Below are 17892 nucleotides of genomic sequence, written 5' to 3'. Positions count from 1 at the left end.
ATGGGCTAAAAAAAGTTTGAGAAGCACTGGCCCGACATTGTTCTCCTCTGTATCAGTGGCAGTCTGTTGTTAATCAGTAATAGTTTTAGAAAGTATGGACTTGAATATCTGGCTAGCCAAGTGCCTTTCTTTCTTTTTGTCTAACTTTATCAGAAATTGATGCATCATATGGGAAGTTTGCTTGTGACCAAGCAGTTATTTCATGGAGGGACAATAAAAAAAGTTTATCTGATAACTTTTCATTGTAGTGTTCCACCCATTGTTGTGGTTTTCTTGTTAAAGGCATTTGTATAAATTTCTCATTTTCCCCCCTGAAGCTGGCATATATTTTGTGAACATTTCTTTGGACAATATACAGCACTCTGTTTAGTTATTTTGCGAGTTTTTTGCCACTGTTAATATATTTATTTTAGAGGATGGGAGCAGTGTCTACCTGTATAACTGTGGCTTTCTTTCTCCATCTCCTCAGTTATGTGCTATCCAAGTGGTATTATGCATTCCAATGTTCCTACATATCTGGAACTAATGAAGAAAGAAACCAACATTGTTCTGAGAGACATCTCTTTTTTTACGTCTGCAGGCATCCATGACTGCTCTATCTGAGGACATTACAGCCATGGCTGAAGGGTGCGCAGGCATGGTAGAGCGCCTGCGCTCTGTAAAGTGCGACACGCACGAACTTCTTGCACGCACGGGCCAGCTGCGAGCTGAGGCACGGCGTCTGGAAGGGCGGCAGCAGGCAGCACAGGGCTTCCTAGCAGCATTTCAGCCTTCACCTGAGCAGGCAGCCCTGCTACGGGGCACCGGAGGCCCCATCGGGCGGGACCAGCTAGACGAGCGATTCTTCGATGCGCTGGCCAAGAGCAGGCGCATGCACGACCACTGCAAGCTGCTACTGCGAAGTAGCCGAGCCCAGGCTGGGCTGCAGCTCATGGAGTCGCTCGCCGCCCAGGTGAGTAGCAGTGCCGTGCTGGCTAGCACAGCAGAGCAGTAGTGCTGAAGAACAGAAAACTGTTGTAGGTTGAAGCACTTTTACTGTGTGTACATTAGTTTTTTTTTTTATGCGTGCTACCTTATATTTGGCACTGCTGTGTGCCACACAGAAGCCACAGATAAAAAAAAACAATCCTGTGATCCTGTTTGAGTTTTTTTATCTCATCTTTGTACATCATGATGCCAGCACAGTCGTGCTTATGACGTAACCAGTTTAAAAGCTCTTAATTGGTCAGTCGACGAAGGATGAGAGCCGATGTGGCAAGGGACATTGTTGTGCTATGAAAGGGTAGGGTGCTTCCCTATTGTGGGCCACTGCTTCCGTCAAGCTTTCATTCAGTCGGCGTTGCACTGGGAGGCAGTCGGAGGACTGTGCAGTAGCCTTTCTTCTGGTGTGTTCGTGTCAACCATAGCTTTTACTGCACTGCACAGAGTTAGTGAGAGTATGTGGCTAGGAAGAGACAGCACTTGTGTGGATGGTAACAAAGCTAGCAAAAAAATCACAGCAGCCACATATTCATTGGTTGAGTGGCTTTTACTTTGCTATTACAGCATCACTTCGAGAAATTATTGCGGCTGTGCATTCATTGTAAGCTGGTGGACAGCTGCATCAATATATAAAATTATAGGGAACCCTAATCTTTGACTTAGGTGTGTCTTGGTGCACTCCCACCTCGGAATTAGTGTTCTTTAGGTTAAGCGAGCTAACAACTTTCCCCTGCCACGGTATGCGGGGGAGCAGTGAGGGAGGTTGAGGAGGAAGCGCAGCATGCGCCACCTGGCGGGGCTTAACACCCTAGCTAGTGGCGCACGAAGCGCACCTTACCTTGGTGCTGATATAACCAGTGCGCACGTGCAGCTGTCGCGAGCAAGCGAATGAGCAGGTAAGCACCAGAAGAGGAGAAGCGAGAGTGTAGGGAGCAATGTCACATCCGCTTTGTGAGGCAGATGTTCGGTCTATACCAGGCAATTGTTTTCTATTAATTGGTCCATTAAATACCATGCCACTTTCTTGTACATGACGTCATTACTTCCACTTTCTACTTTGGGTTTTCAGGAATTTTTCCAAAGTCGTGCTCATGTTGTGGTTCTCATAAAGTCTGCGATTCTGTGCTTTGGTGTGCGGTAATCAGTGATTTCTAATTCTAATTGTTACAGACACTTCAGTAACACAACTTATAACTAAACTTGTGCTCTGATATATCTATAAGGAAACCCATGAATTTCGTACTGTACTATTTTCTTTTCTTCTGATTTATTTTGAATTTCGTCCGCGGTCGTCTCAGAAGGTGAACCGGAAGTTCTGTGCAAGAAGCAAGTGTCACTCAATGCTCGTGCTACTAAAAATTTTTCGATCACATGGTGGTTTGGGACCCTTCAAAACAAGCATCTTTTTTTTTTTTTACTTGGGAATTCGCTGCACATGTGTCAAGTCCAGTGGCACCTGCTAAAATGTCATACAAGAATGAAAAGTTGACAATACCTACACAAGCTTTTTTATGTAGTGTGCTGGCGATGTGCATAACATGGAAACAAAAATGGCTGAATGCCCTCTTCTTGGTCATTGCAGCAAGAGGCGGCGTATGAACGCTTGTATCGCTGGCTCCAGAACAGGTGCCGAGTTCTCGGTGCTGATGCTGCAGCTGAACCGGGTCCTCTGTTGGCTCGTGCCTTCGGGGCACTGCGCGAGCGCCCCCTGCTCTGGGGCTATGCGCTTGACGAGTATGCCAATGCACGACGTGCCTGCGTTGTGCGGCACCTCATTGATGCTCTCACCCGCGCTACTGGTGGCGCGGGTGGAACTGGAGGCTCCAGGCCTCTCGAGTCCCTGGCAAAGGACCCACTACGCTATGCTGGAGACATGCTAGCCTGGGCGCACCAGTGTGCCGCATCTGAGCGGGAGCTCTTGGAGCAGCTACTTGCACAGTGTGGCGGGCTGCGTGGAAGGTGAGAGGAGTGCTAGCTTTCAGGAATCTTGTCAAAAATCAACGATGACAAGGCTTGACATGGCATAAGGAGGCTACAAAATAGCTAAACAGGCGGATGGCTATAAGCAGTGTGTGACTATGCTCAATGTAATGGAGAAAATTGACAGTCAACTTCAGTGTCACTGTAAAATTAAGCAGGTTGCCAGATTATGGTTTAGTACTATACGAGATTATGCAATGTATAAAATTGCCATAGCCTAATGACAACTCAGTGTTGCGTGCCATGAAAGCATCCTTCAAGATAAATAAAGAGTGCTCTAATGGGATCGTAATGTGTAATAGTTCCACAGGGATCCACCTTAAATATGAAAAAATAGGCTCATTGAATGAAGCCTGAACAAGTAAGACAGATGCATCTTGAGGTGATGGTTATGTAAGGATGGTAGAATCTGAGACACGATTGGTCCATACACTTTAGTGCAGGGTGATTTTTTCTTTTTTCATTATAAGCCACATTTGCATGTAGTGCTCCTTGCTGTTGTATCATAATCACTTTCAGGTGACATATTCCATGTGCCTGCTTAGATTTATGCGCACTTAACAATTCCAAAAGGTAAATGTGTAGTCAAAGTATCAAAGGGACATTAAAATGTGAGACTTTTTTTGTGTGTTCTGTGCCACTCTCAATCAAGCTGATAAATTCATTTGTTGAGGTCACTTCGCATATATTCAAGAGTACATCAACTGCCTCAGCGATGGCCATTTTCTTTTTGTGTTTTGTGAACATGGTTCCCATATGGACACTGAATTGTGAATTTTGTAGTTTGTTGGTCAGTGACAAGATTTATAATCGTTCTTTTGTTTGTGGAGGTAGTACAGTAGAACCTAGTTGATTAGGATTTCACGGGACCAAGAAAAATGTCCAAATTAACTGAATGTCGAATTATCGAGGGTATCAGGAAAACAATAAACAAATGCTTACTATGTCGACACATTTTTATTTACCAAATGAATGAGCCAATTTTGTTTCTATTTTGCACAAAAGCAGTGCAGAACCTGCAGTTTTCGTCATGCCGTGGTTGATTAGTGCTTGCAGTAGCAAAGGCCTCGCGGCTTCCTTCACAGCACAGCCGCGGTGCGCATCTTCTGAAATGGACTTTCTACTACCGCATGCACATCCCGATTATTATTTCTCCAGTGAGCTGGTCACTGTCCATCGTGATGTAGCCGGTGCGCTTCAACCTCAAAAGCTTGTGAAAACGAAACTACAGTACTGTTTGCCGCAACCATTGTGGATAAAACCGGGGCCACTGTCGACGCAATCACGCATGGCGACTATGCAGTTATAAAGGTACGCGGTTGACGCGATCATAATTGACGACAACATAGTTATAAAGGCATGCGGCTGATGCGGTGCTACGCGTGGCGGTAGAAGCACGAATAAAGGCTTTAGAGGCACTAATTGACAGCAATGCCAGAATGCTTTGTACCTTTCCCATACGCTTTCCACTGATGACTATGGGGATGCAGACTCCGCCACTTCATTTCGGTGTGTGTGTGTGAAAACATTTATTGTGATGAGGTCCGGAGGCTCGACTTCTTAAACCAAGGCAGGCCACTCCCACATTGGCACTGTCAGGTCAAGCCTTTCAGCGACATCATGGGCCCTCTGGACTGCCCTTACTTGGTCCTGAAACAATGGGCTTTGAATCCTTTTCTCCCACTGTGTCCATTCTTCAACGAGGTTGGGGAGAGTCGCGGGACACCCCGCCAGCATATGTCTGATTCCAATGACGCCATTACAATCGTTGCAGTCCACCTTAATCTCCTTCTCTGGATGTATTTTATTAATGGTGTACAGTGTGGGATATGTACCCGTTTGCAATAAGCGCAGTGAGAATGCCTCAGCCCTGTTCAGTTTTGAATGTGGCAATGGGAATTGTCTGCGTCCTAAATAGTAATGTTGGGTGGATGCTGAACCATTTTTGCTCTTTTGCGTCGCACATTTGCAGTGTCCCGGCGTTCATCGCACCCCGAGAATTGTCCAAATTAACCAACGTGCTGCCAAATATGTTTGACTTAATGAGAGTATCATTCCTTTAAGTAATGCATATGCCTTGCCAGGACCAAAGAACAAGTCCGATTTTCCGAAATAACAAGGGTCAAATTAACAAGGTTTTACTGTGCCACAGTTAAGGAAAGTTAGGGTGTGCCGGGCTCAGTTCATGAGCACATGGTTTACCGTGCTATCTTTACCATCTGCGCATGACTACCAGAGCTGTTGGCACAATTATAATTGTGTGCTGTGAAAACAAGGTGCCTGTCTTTGGTTTGTGCCCACCTTAGGATAGACATAACTCTTGGTTTTTGCACGCAATTGCATTGATCCCAGATGACTGGAATTCACACCAATGCAGCTGTCAGCATGAACAGCTCATAAGTGGTGGGTTATTGGTGTCCACTTGTGTGCCATGATTAAACCAGCATGCACGAAAACCACTACTCATAACCGTCACGTTATGGACATGGCCAGAGGACAGGCACCTGATTTCTATAGCACACTCACCTATAGCCTTGCTGAAAATGTAGGTGGTTATTTATAGGGTGTGGCATTTTTGGTTAAAACTGAGAAACACCCAAAAAAAGAATGCCGAATTCATTTTTTGTAAATTTGTTTTTAACTGAAAAATGTCCGTACTGCTAGACAATTTGGCATAGGAAAAATGAAGTAGGAGGTTATTTGCGAGAATTGGTAATTTAAAGCATTATAGCATGGGAGAAGTACTGATCTGGCACAAAAATAGAAGTTGTTTAAATAATTAATGCAGATGAACTATATTTTGCTTGTTATAGGTACAAATTAGTTTCTTTCAGTCATTACTTATATAATCTTATCATCTAAACACACCTGATTGTAGTCATGACGTCACTGCTTCAGTTCATTGTATCACTGCATTTATTGAATTGCTTGGCTGGTACATGCAGCAGTTGCCTACACAACATAACAGCACCACCTCAAACCCACTTGTTTCTTTTATTAATACTGCAAACTTGCACCACTACCAAAAAAGAAAAACAGAAAAAATCCACCGATGCCATCTGTCAGGATTGGGGGCTCAATACCATCGCTCATGATCCAGTGTCAAGATTGGAGTCCGGCATGAATTCGAAGGTAGCTGGCCCATGCCGTCGTCCAACTTATCCACGCTGAGGACGTTGATGAAGGGAAGGACTGCTTCTCATCGAGAACGAGGAATATGGGTTTATTTACAGTATTTACATGCAGTTCATCAGTCTAGCATGAATGCGAGAGAAAGTATGTCAGTCTAACACAACTGCTTGAGAGAGTGTCTCAGTCCAACACGACTGCTTAAGAAGAGTGTGTTGAGCATCCGCACAACAGCGGCTTATAAGCACTCGGTCCCCCCTTGATTCCAAGGGGACGGAAAACGTTCGTCCAGTCATTGTAAACAGGCCGCCTCTCCCCGGGACGGGTTACATACACACTCGCACACACACACACACACACAGGTTCTGTGGTCCGGAGCCGACGTCAGAGGGGCTTCGTAGAACTCGGAGCCACCCCGGGTAGCGCGTCCGAGTAGCACATTGTCTTGCGTCTTGGTCGGCGCGTGGGAAGGAGCCTAAGACGACGTTCCCGCGGCAACTCCCCCACTCATAGCAGAACAGGGCGGCGTTGTCGTGTTGCGCACAAAGCCTGCTTCGTCGAACTCCTTCAGTCACAACGGCGACGAGGCTAGAGCGTAATGGTCGCGGTTTCAGCACAAAGCCTGCTTCATCAAACGCATCCTAGCTGAAGCAATGGAGAGTGGAGGACGTGCGTATTGTTCCCGACACAAAGTCGACTTAGTCACGCCGTGGCTAGAGGTTAGCGGCGGCATTCCAAGATGAGGTTGCCACCGCTGGCGTAAATGGCTGGCAAATTTGCACTGCAGCTGGCCGTTTTTTACAGCGCCTCCATGGCCCGGAAGATGTCGACTGTCTAGCGCAGATAACTGCTGGGCAGGAAGAGAACGGCTGGTGGCCAGGGAGTGATGTCTTGGCTCGCAGTAACCACTTGTGCAATGATGTCACCGCCCCAAAACATCCAACAAGGACAGGCAACTGCAAAATGAACCCCACAACACGGCTCTGCGCCGAGATGATGTACCTTGGCTCTCACTTTAGACCCGCTAGGCTTTAAAAAAAACACATAAGTGCAGAAACAAAAAACAATGCTGCATTTCGCTATGCCAATTTCTGAAGAAATTTGGTGCTGACAAATCCAGCAGTCATGGAGGGAATCCTGCTAAATGAGAGGGGAACTTCTTGGCTTAATAAAATTAACACTAGTAACCCTAAAATTTAGGCGGGACCCTCAAACGCAGAATTCAAATTAGCCTGCTCAAACCATCCGCATTGCTATGCAACTTGCCCTTCTTATATCTAACGGAGAAGTTGCACTCTTGGAGGGTGAGGCTCCATCGGAGCAAGCGGCCATTTTTGTGTGACATGTGATTGAGCCACGTCAGAGGACAGTGGTCGGTCTCAAAGATGAACTTTGCTCCGTACAAGTAACACGACAACTTCTGGGCGGCCCAAACTAAACAAGCGCATTCCTTCTCTGAAGCTTTGTAGGCTTCCTCTCTTACATTTAGTTTACGGCTGGCATAAAGGATAGGATTAGAACGACAGAAAGCTGAGCTAGTTGGTAAGGATTCATTATGCAAAATAGAAGTGGGGCGTGCAGACAGGACACAAGAGTGTTGTCCACTTCTCTACTCTTGTGTCCTGTCTGCACGCCTCACTTCTATTTTGCATAAGGATAGGATGCTCCTCGTTATCGTCGCCGACCTGACTAAGTGCAACACCCATACCTCTGTCGCTTGCGTTGCATTGAACTATGAATTCCTTTGTGTAGTCTGGCGCGCGAAGCACAGGACGAGAAACCAATAGCGTTTTCAAACTTTGGAAAGCGTTCTCTTTGTCCTTATCCCAGTGTACGTTACTCGGTGCTCGCTTTCGGAGGGCGTCCGTTAATGGACTTGCCATTTGCGAGTAATTCAGAATGTACCGTTGATAGTACCCCACAAGTCCCAAAAATAAACGAAGGTCTGTTTTCATGCGCGGCTGAGAAAATTGTCCAATCGTAGCTATTTTCAGCTCGGCCAGCCGTCTCGTGCCTTGGCCGACAACATGGCCCAGATAAATAACCTGTGAACAACCAAATCTACACTTTTTCGCTTTCATCGTTAAGCCGGCTTCCCTCAACCGTGAGAACACCTGTTTGAGGTGCGATGCGTGTTGTTCCCAGCTGTCCGAAGAAATTGCTACATCATCCAGATATGGCAAGGCAAACTCCAGCAAGTCTTTTAGGACAATATCCATTAACTTAGAGAAGCTAAACGGCGCGTTCTTCAGCCCGAAGCTGAGTGCGAAAGGGCGAAAAGTGCCTACAGGTGAGATGAATGCAGCATAGCGGCTGGCACTTTCTGAAAGGGGAACTTGCCAGTACTCCCGCATGAGATTTATAGTTGAAACGTATTTAGCAGTGCTAACTCTTTCAATTCGTTCCTCAACGTTGGGTATCGGGTACAGCTGATCCCTAGTGATGGCATTTAACTTCCTGTAGTCAACACATGGACGAGGGTCCTTGTTAGGGGTCTCTACCAGTATTAGCGGTGACGTGTAGTCACTCTTGGCGGGCTCAATAACTCCCAACTCTAGCATGCGCTGTATCTCTGCCTCCATAATCTCTATCTGTCTTGGAGACACCCTGTAAGGCTTTGATCTTATTGGTTCGGTTAATGTCAGCTCTATTTCAAGCGTTATTAGTTCGGTTCTACCTGGCCGATCGCTGAACCTGTCGATATATTCCCCTAACACCCGTTTTAGCTCATCTAGCTGCTTGGGTCTTAGAGCATGCGAGCTTACCGAGTGTTCTACTACTTCTTTTAGGCCGATTTCAGAGTTGGAGGTCGCCCTATACTCCTTAAACTTGGTACTAGTGCCATCATGCTCTTTGATGGTATAGTTAATGACTCCGCTCTGCTCTACATACGGCTTCATCAAATTGCAGTGATATATCCTCACTTCCTTCCTGCGACCGGGCATTTTCAGAGCATAGTTAGTATCTGAAAGTTTTTGCAACACTTTAACGAGCCCGTCCCAGTGAACTTCAAGCTTGTTCTTTCTTGCAGGTTTGAGGATCATTACCTGGCCTCCGGCGTGAAACGTACGAAGCCTCGCATTCTTGTTGTAATAGAATTTGGCATTCTTTTGAGCTACTCCCATCTTCTTTCCGACTACTTCTTGGGTTGCGCTTAGCCGTTCCAGCAAATTTAGCATGTATTCAACCACTGTTGGACTATCCCCTCTTTCCTCCCGCATCTCTCCTAACATTCTCAGTGGAGAACAGAGTGTCCTCCCATACGCTAGTTCTGCTGGCGAGAACCCTGTCGCTTCATGTGGAACCGTTCGCAAAGCGAACAATGTTGCCGACAGACAGTTCTCCCAGTCCTCCTTGTGCTCGTAACAGAGCGCACGCAAAACTCGCTTAAGCAACGAATGCCACCTCTCTACACTGTTTGACTGAGGGTGATAGACAGAACTGTGTATTAACTTTACCCCGCACTTTTGCAAGAATGTGGAAGTCAGTGCGCTCGCGAATACTGACCCTTGATCTGCCTGAATTTCGACTTGAAACCCAACTCGTGCAAACACTGTCAAAAGCGCGTCTACTAGTACTTCGGTGGAGCTGAGCTCTTTCAGAGGGATTACTTCTGGAAACTTAGTAGCTGGACACAGCATGGTAAACAAGTACCTGTAGCCCGATTTTGTTTTTGGAAGAGGCCCTACCGTGTCTATTACAAGTCGTCTGAAAGGCTCTGTTATTAAGGGCACTACCTTCAGTGGAGCTTTCCATGTCTCTCCTGGTTTACCAGAATGCTGGCAGGTGTTGCATGATCTTACGAAGTTTTCTACGTCTTTGAAACAGCCAGGCCAGTAGTATTCCATAAGCAATCTTTCCTTTGATTTGTTTCTGCCTAGGTGGCCGGACCACCCATTTCCATGACAGAGACTCAAAAGGTCCTCCCTGTACTTAGTAGGTACGACTAACTGATCTAAAATCCTACCCTTTCTATCTCTGTAGTGCCGATACAACAATCCTCCTCTCTTATGTATCGTCACGTTGCGCCTAGCAATGCCTTCTTTGGCTGTGTGATGTAATTTAGCTAAGCTCTCATCATTCTTTTGCTCGGCTGCCAAGGACTCTCTATCCACACGTAAGAGCTGATCAAAGTTCTTTGAGGCCGGTGATAATAACGACCCTGTCTCACTTGTGAGTGCGTCAGCTTGCTCTTCCCGCAGGCTTGAACTTTGACACTCTAGTGCTACGCTCTCATTGAACTGGTCAGCTGGCAGGCTCTCCTCAACTGTTTTTTTGTTCCTTGGGCCTAGCTCGGATTCGGGTATTGAAGTTATCCCCTTTTCTGCTTCCGCTGGAGGAGCTTGTGCATTTTCAGCCAAAAGCGACGCGATTTTACGAGCTTGGCCTCTGGTCAATGCCTGTACTATGCCCTCTCCCAGTTTAAGCCCTTTGTCACGCACTAACTGATTCGAACGATTCGAAAAGATGTAAGGGTACTGCAGTGACAAAAATTTGGAAACTGCAGCCTCAGTCTCTAGCTCTCCGAATGGTCCACTGATTTTGGCTTTGGCCATGGGCAGACACACGCTGTGTTCTTCTACAACCTATTTGATCGATGCTACTTCTCCGGTGAAGTCATCTACCGTCACGTAAGACAGATGGACAATGTCCATCGTGGCAGCACTGTGTCTTAGCACTCAGCATGGTTTGCCATTGACTTGCAGGTCGTGAAGATATGGACCTAAAAGTTCCATATTCTCGTCTTTTTCCTCCATGTAGGAGAAAACTACGCTAGGCTTCCCGCAGTTTACAGCTATACCGTATTTACTCGCATAATGATCGCACTCGCGTAATGATCGCACCCCTGAATTTTGTCATCAAAATGCGATTTTTTTAATTTCCCGTGTAATGATCGCACCCCGAACTTGCCGCAGCGATATGTCGTGTGCCAAGTCTAGCTAATAATGATCGCGCTTACCATCTGTCGAATGCTACACGAACGACTCGTCTGCACGCACCAAACATTAAGTAGATGCCTCATTTCATTACTTTCATCACTTTCCACACTTCCATGACAAAAAGAGGTACAACCAAACTTGCCTTTATTATGGGTAGGCCTTATAATGGTTGTGGTCAACAAAAACAAAAAAGGCACCTTTCGATTCTTTTCAACTGCATTCGTGAGCACGCAACAAATCGCGCGTGGCAATGATAGTAGCTACGTTTACACTGATATGTTAAAAGTGTACCCTATTCATACGCCGACTCTTGTAACACAGCAAAGATATTCGCCCACCCTTAGCGGAAACGTGCTGTGTTAGGATAGTAGTGAAGACAGATGCCGCAGTTTCTGCAGCACGCTGGCCATGTGTTTCTGTCACTGGCAGCTACCGTAAAAACCGGACCATAGGTCGGACCGGAATATAGGTCGATCCCCCAACTAACAAATTCTCAAAATGAAAAAAATATATATATTTTGCAATGGCAAAAGTACCGAAAGACATGACACTCTTACCGTGAAACAAATGCGACCCAGGGGGTTGCACAATGGTGACAGTATTTATTTAAATGCTGCTCGCGTGTGCACCTGGCCAAGTTTTTAGCGGTATCCCGTGACCGTCGACCCGCGTGCTTGTCAGCACCTTATTAACGGCGCTGAGCAGCGAAACAAGCGAGATACGCGCATGTGTACACATGCCCTTACTTTCGCTATTTCGCCGCTCCGTGCCGTGATGACGAGGTGCTGACAAACACGCGGGTCGATGGTCGCGCGATACTGTTAAAAATTGGCAGGGTGTACAGTACACAGAAGGGCACGAAGTGCGCAAGCGCTACTCCGGATCAGAGCAACGCCTTTGATCAGAGTCAGATGACGAGTGCTTCTCGCTACCCAGTCCATAGGCGCGTGCGATCTCTACCGCTTTCAGACAGATGAATTCGGCAGTCACAGGCAGCGATCCGGCACGAAATGACGTTTTCTTTTGGTTGCTGCAAGTTGTAATATGTTGCTTTTGCCTCCGCCACTACCGAATGCTCTTTTCGGACACTTCAAGTTCGCGCTGTCCCGCCAGGTTGCCGTGGGCTTCCGCGTACTCAATCGCCTTTTTCTTGAAAGCGACGGTGAATTGACGTCGGCTTCCGCTCATATTGAAACAAAATGAAAATGCAGCCTTTAATTAATATAACTTTGCGACAATGGAAAAGCAAAATGCCAGTGCCACAACGTCGCCACGCCAAGGTCGATTCAAATAGGTCGCGAAGCTTCGGGCGAAAAGCGGTTCAGTACAGATTGTCACCGACATCAGCATGGGGGGTTATGGGAGCAGCGATTGAAGCGCGACTGTGTTTGGAGGGAACAAACATTGGGAAAGAAAAAAAGCGTTTGTTTAATTCAAACGAGACACAGTTAGATTCATTCAACGAAAATAAAATTCCTAGTCAATTTTATATATTCGTGACGAGTTAAGAAAATACAAGTTTAATTTTATTATTATTCATAAATGCATTTCTTTTCAGCGCCCATCGCTACAGGGGGCGTTGACACCACTATCAGTCGCAGTGCAATGCACGTCTTGAAATGGGCAGAAAGGCGCACTAGTACAATTCACCTGTTGAAATACGCCCCCCTCACTGTTTGTTCTTTCTTGCTTGTCGAAGTCTGTCTGAATTTGGTGACGCGGGTAGCTTCATCGCTTCTTAATCTGTTCAGTTAAAAGGAGTGGGTTACGACCGCCAGATAATTGTGTAGCCGTTTTCGTGAGACTGCGCTGGCCGACGGGCTTGGCATCCGACAATAGGATCAGCACTCTACCCCTAAAGCTTTCGTCGGCCTCCAAGGAAAGTATGTTCTGTGCAGGGATGCGATTTCGACAACCGTACGGCTGGCCTTTTCATGCATCGCTTTCCACGCTGAAAGCTCGAAACGCCCATCAAGTCCAATGCCGGGGCATTTTAATATATAGCTCCAAAGGAAGGACAACAACACAAATTTCGCTCCTTCGAAAACAAAATGACGTCACTTCTGCTTTTAACGGACATCGCGTCATGTTATTTTTTCTTCCGCCGGAAGTGTTCCCACCACATACAGATGGCGCTAAGCCCCATGAGCCGCCGACGGACCGCCATGTTTTGAACGTGTGGGTTCCTATGGAAGCTTCGCTACCAGGTATATTTACCTTGGCCACGCCGCCATAGACGCCGCACTGCTGCTGATGGCGGCTGTTTACTTCGTCCGCCCATTGTTGCAAGACTTCCGTAGTTTTTCCGCCAATGTCCGGTATATAAGTCGAGGGTAGACTTTTCGCGATTGTTTTTTGAAAAAAAGTTCGACCTATATTCCGGTTTTTACGGTAAGCGTGCCCATCTGTTTCTGTCCCCTCAAAGTGGACATGGCTACATTATTGCCGCAAACTTGCCGATATTAACGATATTATTCATCACTGTTACGGAAGAAACTGTTTCAATGCACGTAATGCACTCACGAGAAGAAAAAAAATTGCGTTCGGCGCGTTCGGCGCGTTCGGCACGTTGGCTTGCTCCGCCAGCCGCCATTTTTGTTTTGGTGTCCCGCACCCGCATCCCGCAGCAATCGCGGGACGAAAAAAAAATTTTTTTTTTACAGGAAATTTAACCCGCGTAATGATCGCACCCCTGAATTTGTGTCAATTTTTCTGACAAAAAAGTGCGATCATTATGCGAGTAAATACAGTATGTCCCAGTTTGTGGCATTTATAACAGCGAATTGGTCTGAAAGATTCGAATTTTCTTTCCTGTTCTTTTTGTGCGGTTTCTCCGTTAAGTTTCTCCTCGCTCTTTTCTGCAGGCTTTTCCTCCACGTCTACAGGCTCCGATCGTCTAGTCTGCAAACCCTTTTTGAACGGGAAGGGTTTCCGCGGTCCATTTCAACCGTCCCAATTTCCGTCCTCGGCGTTCAACTTTCTACGCGTTGCGCACTCTTCGGCTAATTCAGCCGCCCTTTCCACAGTGTTTACATTCCCTCTGTCTTGCACCCACACCCATAGTTTCACAGCTTGGGGGATGGTTTTGTAAAACTGCTCTGACACATGCATTCAATGATCATGTCTCTGCTGTCGTACGCTTCCGCGCTTTTCATCCACTCGACTAGGTTGGCCTTTAAGCCGTATGCAAACTCCGGATACCCCTCACTATCTTTCTTGCCTGTGCTTCTAAACCTTTGCCGAAAAGCTTTGGCTGAAAGGCGCTATTTCTTCAGGAGACTAGCCTTAACTTTTGCATAATCATATGCATCCTGCGCACTCAGTCTGGCGATTACTTCCACCACCTCACACGGCAACATAGACAGCAACCGCTGTGGCCATGTACTCGGGCCGAAGTTCATCTTTTCGCAAGTCCTTTCAAAATTGCTTAGGAACAAGCCTATGTCGGTCCCAACCTCAAATGGCTTGAATAGCCTGTCCATGCGGTACAATTCTGCCTCACTTGATCATCCCAGAGCACCTTCACTTCCTTGAGACAACTCCAAACGTTTGCTTTCAAATTCAAGTTGCATTTTTCTTAACTCGCTATCTTTATCGCGTTCCTCTCTCTCTCTCTCTCCTGTTCTTCTCTGTCCCGTTCTTCTCTTTCTCTTTCCCGTTTCTCTCTCTTTTTGAGAAGTTCCAATACCATTTCAATTTCTTCCTCACTGGCCTGATGGGAAATTAGCTCCAATAATTCCGATTTTAGCATTTCCTTGCGTACATCTAGGCCCAGTTTCTCACCAACAATTAACAACTCGTCTCTCAGCAGTGTCCTTAACTCCATGATTGCTGCTTTACTGCCTTGATCCTGCTCTCTAAATCTAGCTAGGAAAACACAATCTAGCTTCCCTACTGTTCTAAACAGAACAATAAAAAAATGAAGCCTAGAGAGTCAAAGCAAGAACCAAGCACTCACTGCAGTCACAGCACCATGTCGCAAAGTCCATCTCACCGCTGTCAGCCAGTTGTCAGGATTGGGGGCTCAATCCCATCGCTCGGGATCCGTTGTCAAGTTTGGAGTCCGGCATGAATTTGAAGGTAGCTGGCCCATGCCGTCGTCCAACTTATCCATGCTGAGGACGTTGATGAAGGGAAGGACTGCTTCTCATCGAGAACGGGGAATATGGGTTTATTTACAGTATTTACATGCAGTTCATCAGTCTAGCATGACTGCGAGAGAAAGTATGTCAGTCTAACACAACTGCTTGAGAGAGTGTCTCAGTCCAACATAACTGCTTAAGAAGAGTGTGTTGAGCATCCGCACAACAGCGGCTTATAAGCACTCGGTCCCCCCTTGATTCCAAGGGGACGGAAAACGTTCGTCCAGTCATTGTAAACAGGCCACCTCTCCCCGGGATGGGTTACATACACACTCGCGCGCGCGCGCACACGCACGCACGCACACACACACACACACACACACACACACACACACACAGGTGCACTGGTCCGGAGCTGACGTCAGGGGGGCTTCGTAGAACTCGGAGCCGCCTCGGGTAGCGCGTCCGGGTAGCACATTGTCTTGCGTCTTGGTCGGTGCGTGGGAAGGAGCCTAAGATGACGTTCCCGTGGCAACTCCCCCACTCATAGCAGAACAGGGCGGCGTTGTCGTGTTGCGCTGAAAGCCTGCTTCGTCGAACTCCTTTAGTCACAACGGTGACGAGGCTAGAGCGTAATGGTGGCGGTTTCAGCACAAAGCCTGTTTCATCAAATGCATCCTAGCTGAAGCGACGGAGAGTGGAGGACGTGCGTATTGTTCCCGACACAAAGTTGACTTAGTCATGGCGTCACTAGAGGTTGGCGGCAGCATTCCAAGATGAGGTTGCCACCGCTGGCGTAAATGGCTGGCAAACTTGCTCTGCAGCTGGCCGTTCTTAACACATCACTGTAACAGGAAATAGCCTTGAAATTGCTGAATAGAACACTTAGCCTTTGATTCCAGTAAACAGCGAAGATGAGTGTACTTCTCTGTAAAAGAATGGGTGCTGAAGACATAGTCTTCAGTCTTTTTAAGACTATTGTCACTGAACGTAGTTTACAATTTTCTCTTTGGGTAACGACCAACAAAAGTCTGCTCTATATTGGCAAAATAAGAACTGAAAAGGCTGAACCCTGGTTATAAGCAGACAGCATGGACAGTATTGTTTGCCACATGCCCAGGCTATTAAATGATCTGGGCTCTGTAGGTGTGTGGTTTTAGTACTTGAACGGACAAATTTTCATCAAACCTTAAATGAAGAGTGGGGGGGGGGGAGCGGACAAGACAGGGAAGAGCACTGGTACTCAACTAACAACTGATTTATTTTGGGAAGAATTAAGAATGAAAACAGTTCTTATTCTGCATATGAATGCATAATAAAAATGCTACAAGTCAAGTTTTTTTTTTTGTCTTGAATTTCACAAGTACAGTGAACTAACTTGCACAACAACACATCTTATTTCATCAAACCCTTGGCTATGGATGTTTCTAGTACAGTAACCTTTCGAAGTGCAGCTTGGCACACTCTTGCTTCTACCAGCTGTGTAAGTTGTGCGACAAGCTTAAACTGGTAATGAAGCCAAGGAAAGCACAGGTGAAATTGTTTGTTGCTTTAACTGAAATAAAATCTAGAAATAATTATGGGAAATGAAAGTAGACAAGAAAACAGCTTGTCATCGATGGGAGCCACATCCCCTGCATTACACTTGTGATTCTCTGCCAATTGAGCTACGGCGATGGCTGTTCCCACATTCACATTCTTAGGTATTCTGTGTACAAGATCTCACTCTAGGAGTGTTAGCCAGCACCACTCATGGCCATGACGTCATCATCGCATGCGTAATGCAAAGGATGTAAGTTCGACTCCTACTGGTGGCAAGAATTCTTTTTTTCGTCCATTTCTATTTTTCCTTACCTTATCATTTCTACATTTCAATTAATACAACAAATAATTTCCCCTATGCTCTCCTTGGCTTCATTATCTGTTGGGCTAACATGGTTATGACTAACAAAGTGTCAGTCAGACCCCTCAATTCCTCTTCTCGTTCAAGCCTAGACTAAATTTCCGTCACCCCCGCCCCTTTTCTTGTCACAGTGGCGGGAGTGGGGAAGCAGCCCTGGACCACATCTTGGCTGGCCTGTGCTCCCCATTGCGCCTGCGCCTCGAGCAGCTGGCCGTTGGGGAGAGCAGCACGTTGGTGCTGTGCCGGCTACGGTCAGTGGTGCGCTTCTACGCGACCACCCTGGGCACAGGTACTGCGCTGGCCATCTGTCTGGATGAGGTCGCTGTGCTGGCACACAAGATGTTCCTCAACAGCCTCACCTGCCACTGCACACGGCTCCTCGACAAGGTATGCCAAAGATGCCATCACATGGGCGGACTTTAGTTCTTTTTGATTTGTTGTCCTGGACTGCCAAAAGTGCTGCTTTCAGTAAATGAGCACTGGTGTATGCGGTGTCTCGGGTAGTCCTGAGGAACCCGGGACAAGTCCAAGATGCCCTTTACTGTATGAGGCTTCTTTGGCAATCTTGGCTCTCCCAAGCTCTAGAAAGTAAAATGTCAACATCAGCCTTAAACTCTGCAGTTTTTAGATATATAAAGTGCTATGGGAGCTTCACTGTGCTTCTTTTGGTGGCCACTCTGGTTGCACATGGAGCTACCTGTGGGCTTTATACAGTCGAACCCGACTATATCGAAGCCGTATACATCAAATTATTCTATAAAACGAACAATTTCTGGACACGGTATAGTTACAATGAGTATATATACCAGCAAAACTTTTTGTTGGGCTAGTTGGTGCATTACTGAAGTACTGAAGTAAGCGCTCGTCTGTGTCTCTT

At 46.6% G+C, this 17892-nt stretch overlaps 1 protein-coding gene across 1 annotated transcript; it reads left to right on the top strand.

Annotated features, from left to right (window-relative positions):
* Positions 1-580: 580 nt before the first annotated feature.
* Positions 581-17438, top strand: LOC139053884 (conserved oligomeric Golgi complex subunit 6-like; the record flags this gene model as incomplete). The annotated part of the gene is made up of 3 exons (XM_070530563.1): positions 581-952; positions 2564-2940; positions 17147-17438. Coding segments are annotated over 3 exons (1041 nt in total), but the record flags the coding sequence as incomplete, so codon positions are not given.
* Between the last annotated feature and the right edge of the window lie 454 nt (positions 17439-17892).

The sequence above is a fragment of the Dermacentor albipictus genome, unplaced genomic scaffold (assembly GCF_038994185.2).
Source record: "Dermacentor albipictus isolate Rhodes 1998 colony unplaced genomic scaffold, USDA_Dalb.pri_finalv2 scaffold_296, whole genome shotgun sequence".
Classification (NCBI taxonomy): Eukaryota; Metazoa; Arthropoda; class Arachnida; order Ixodida; family Ixodidae; genus Dermacentor; species Dermacentor albipictus.
The sequence above is the reverse complement of the archived record's forward strand: the minus strand, read 5'-3'. Positions and strand labels throughout refer to the sequence as shown.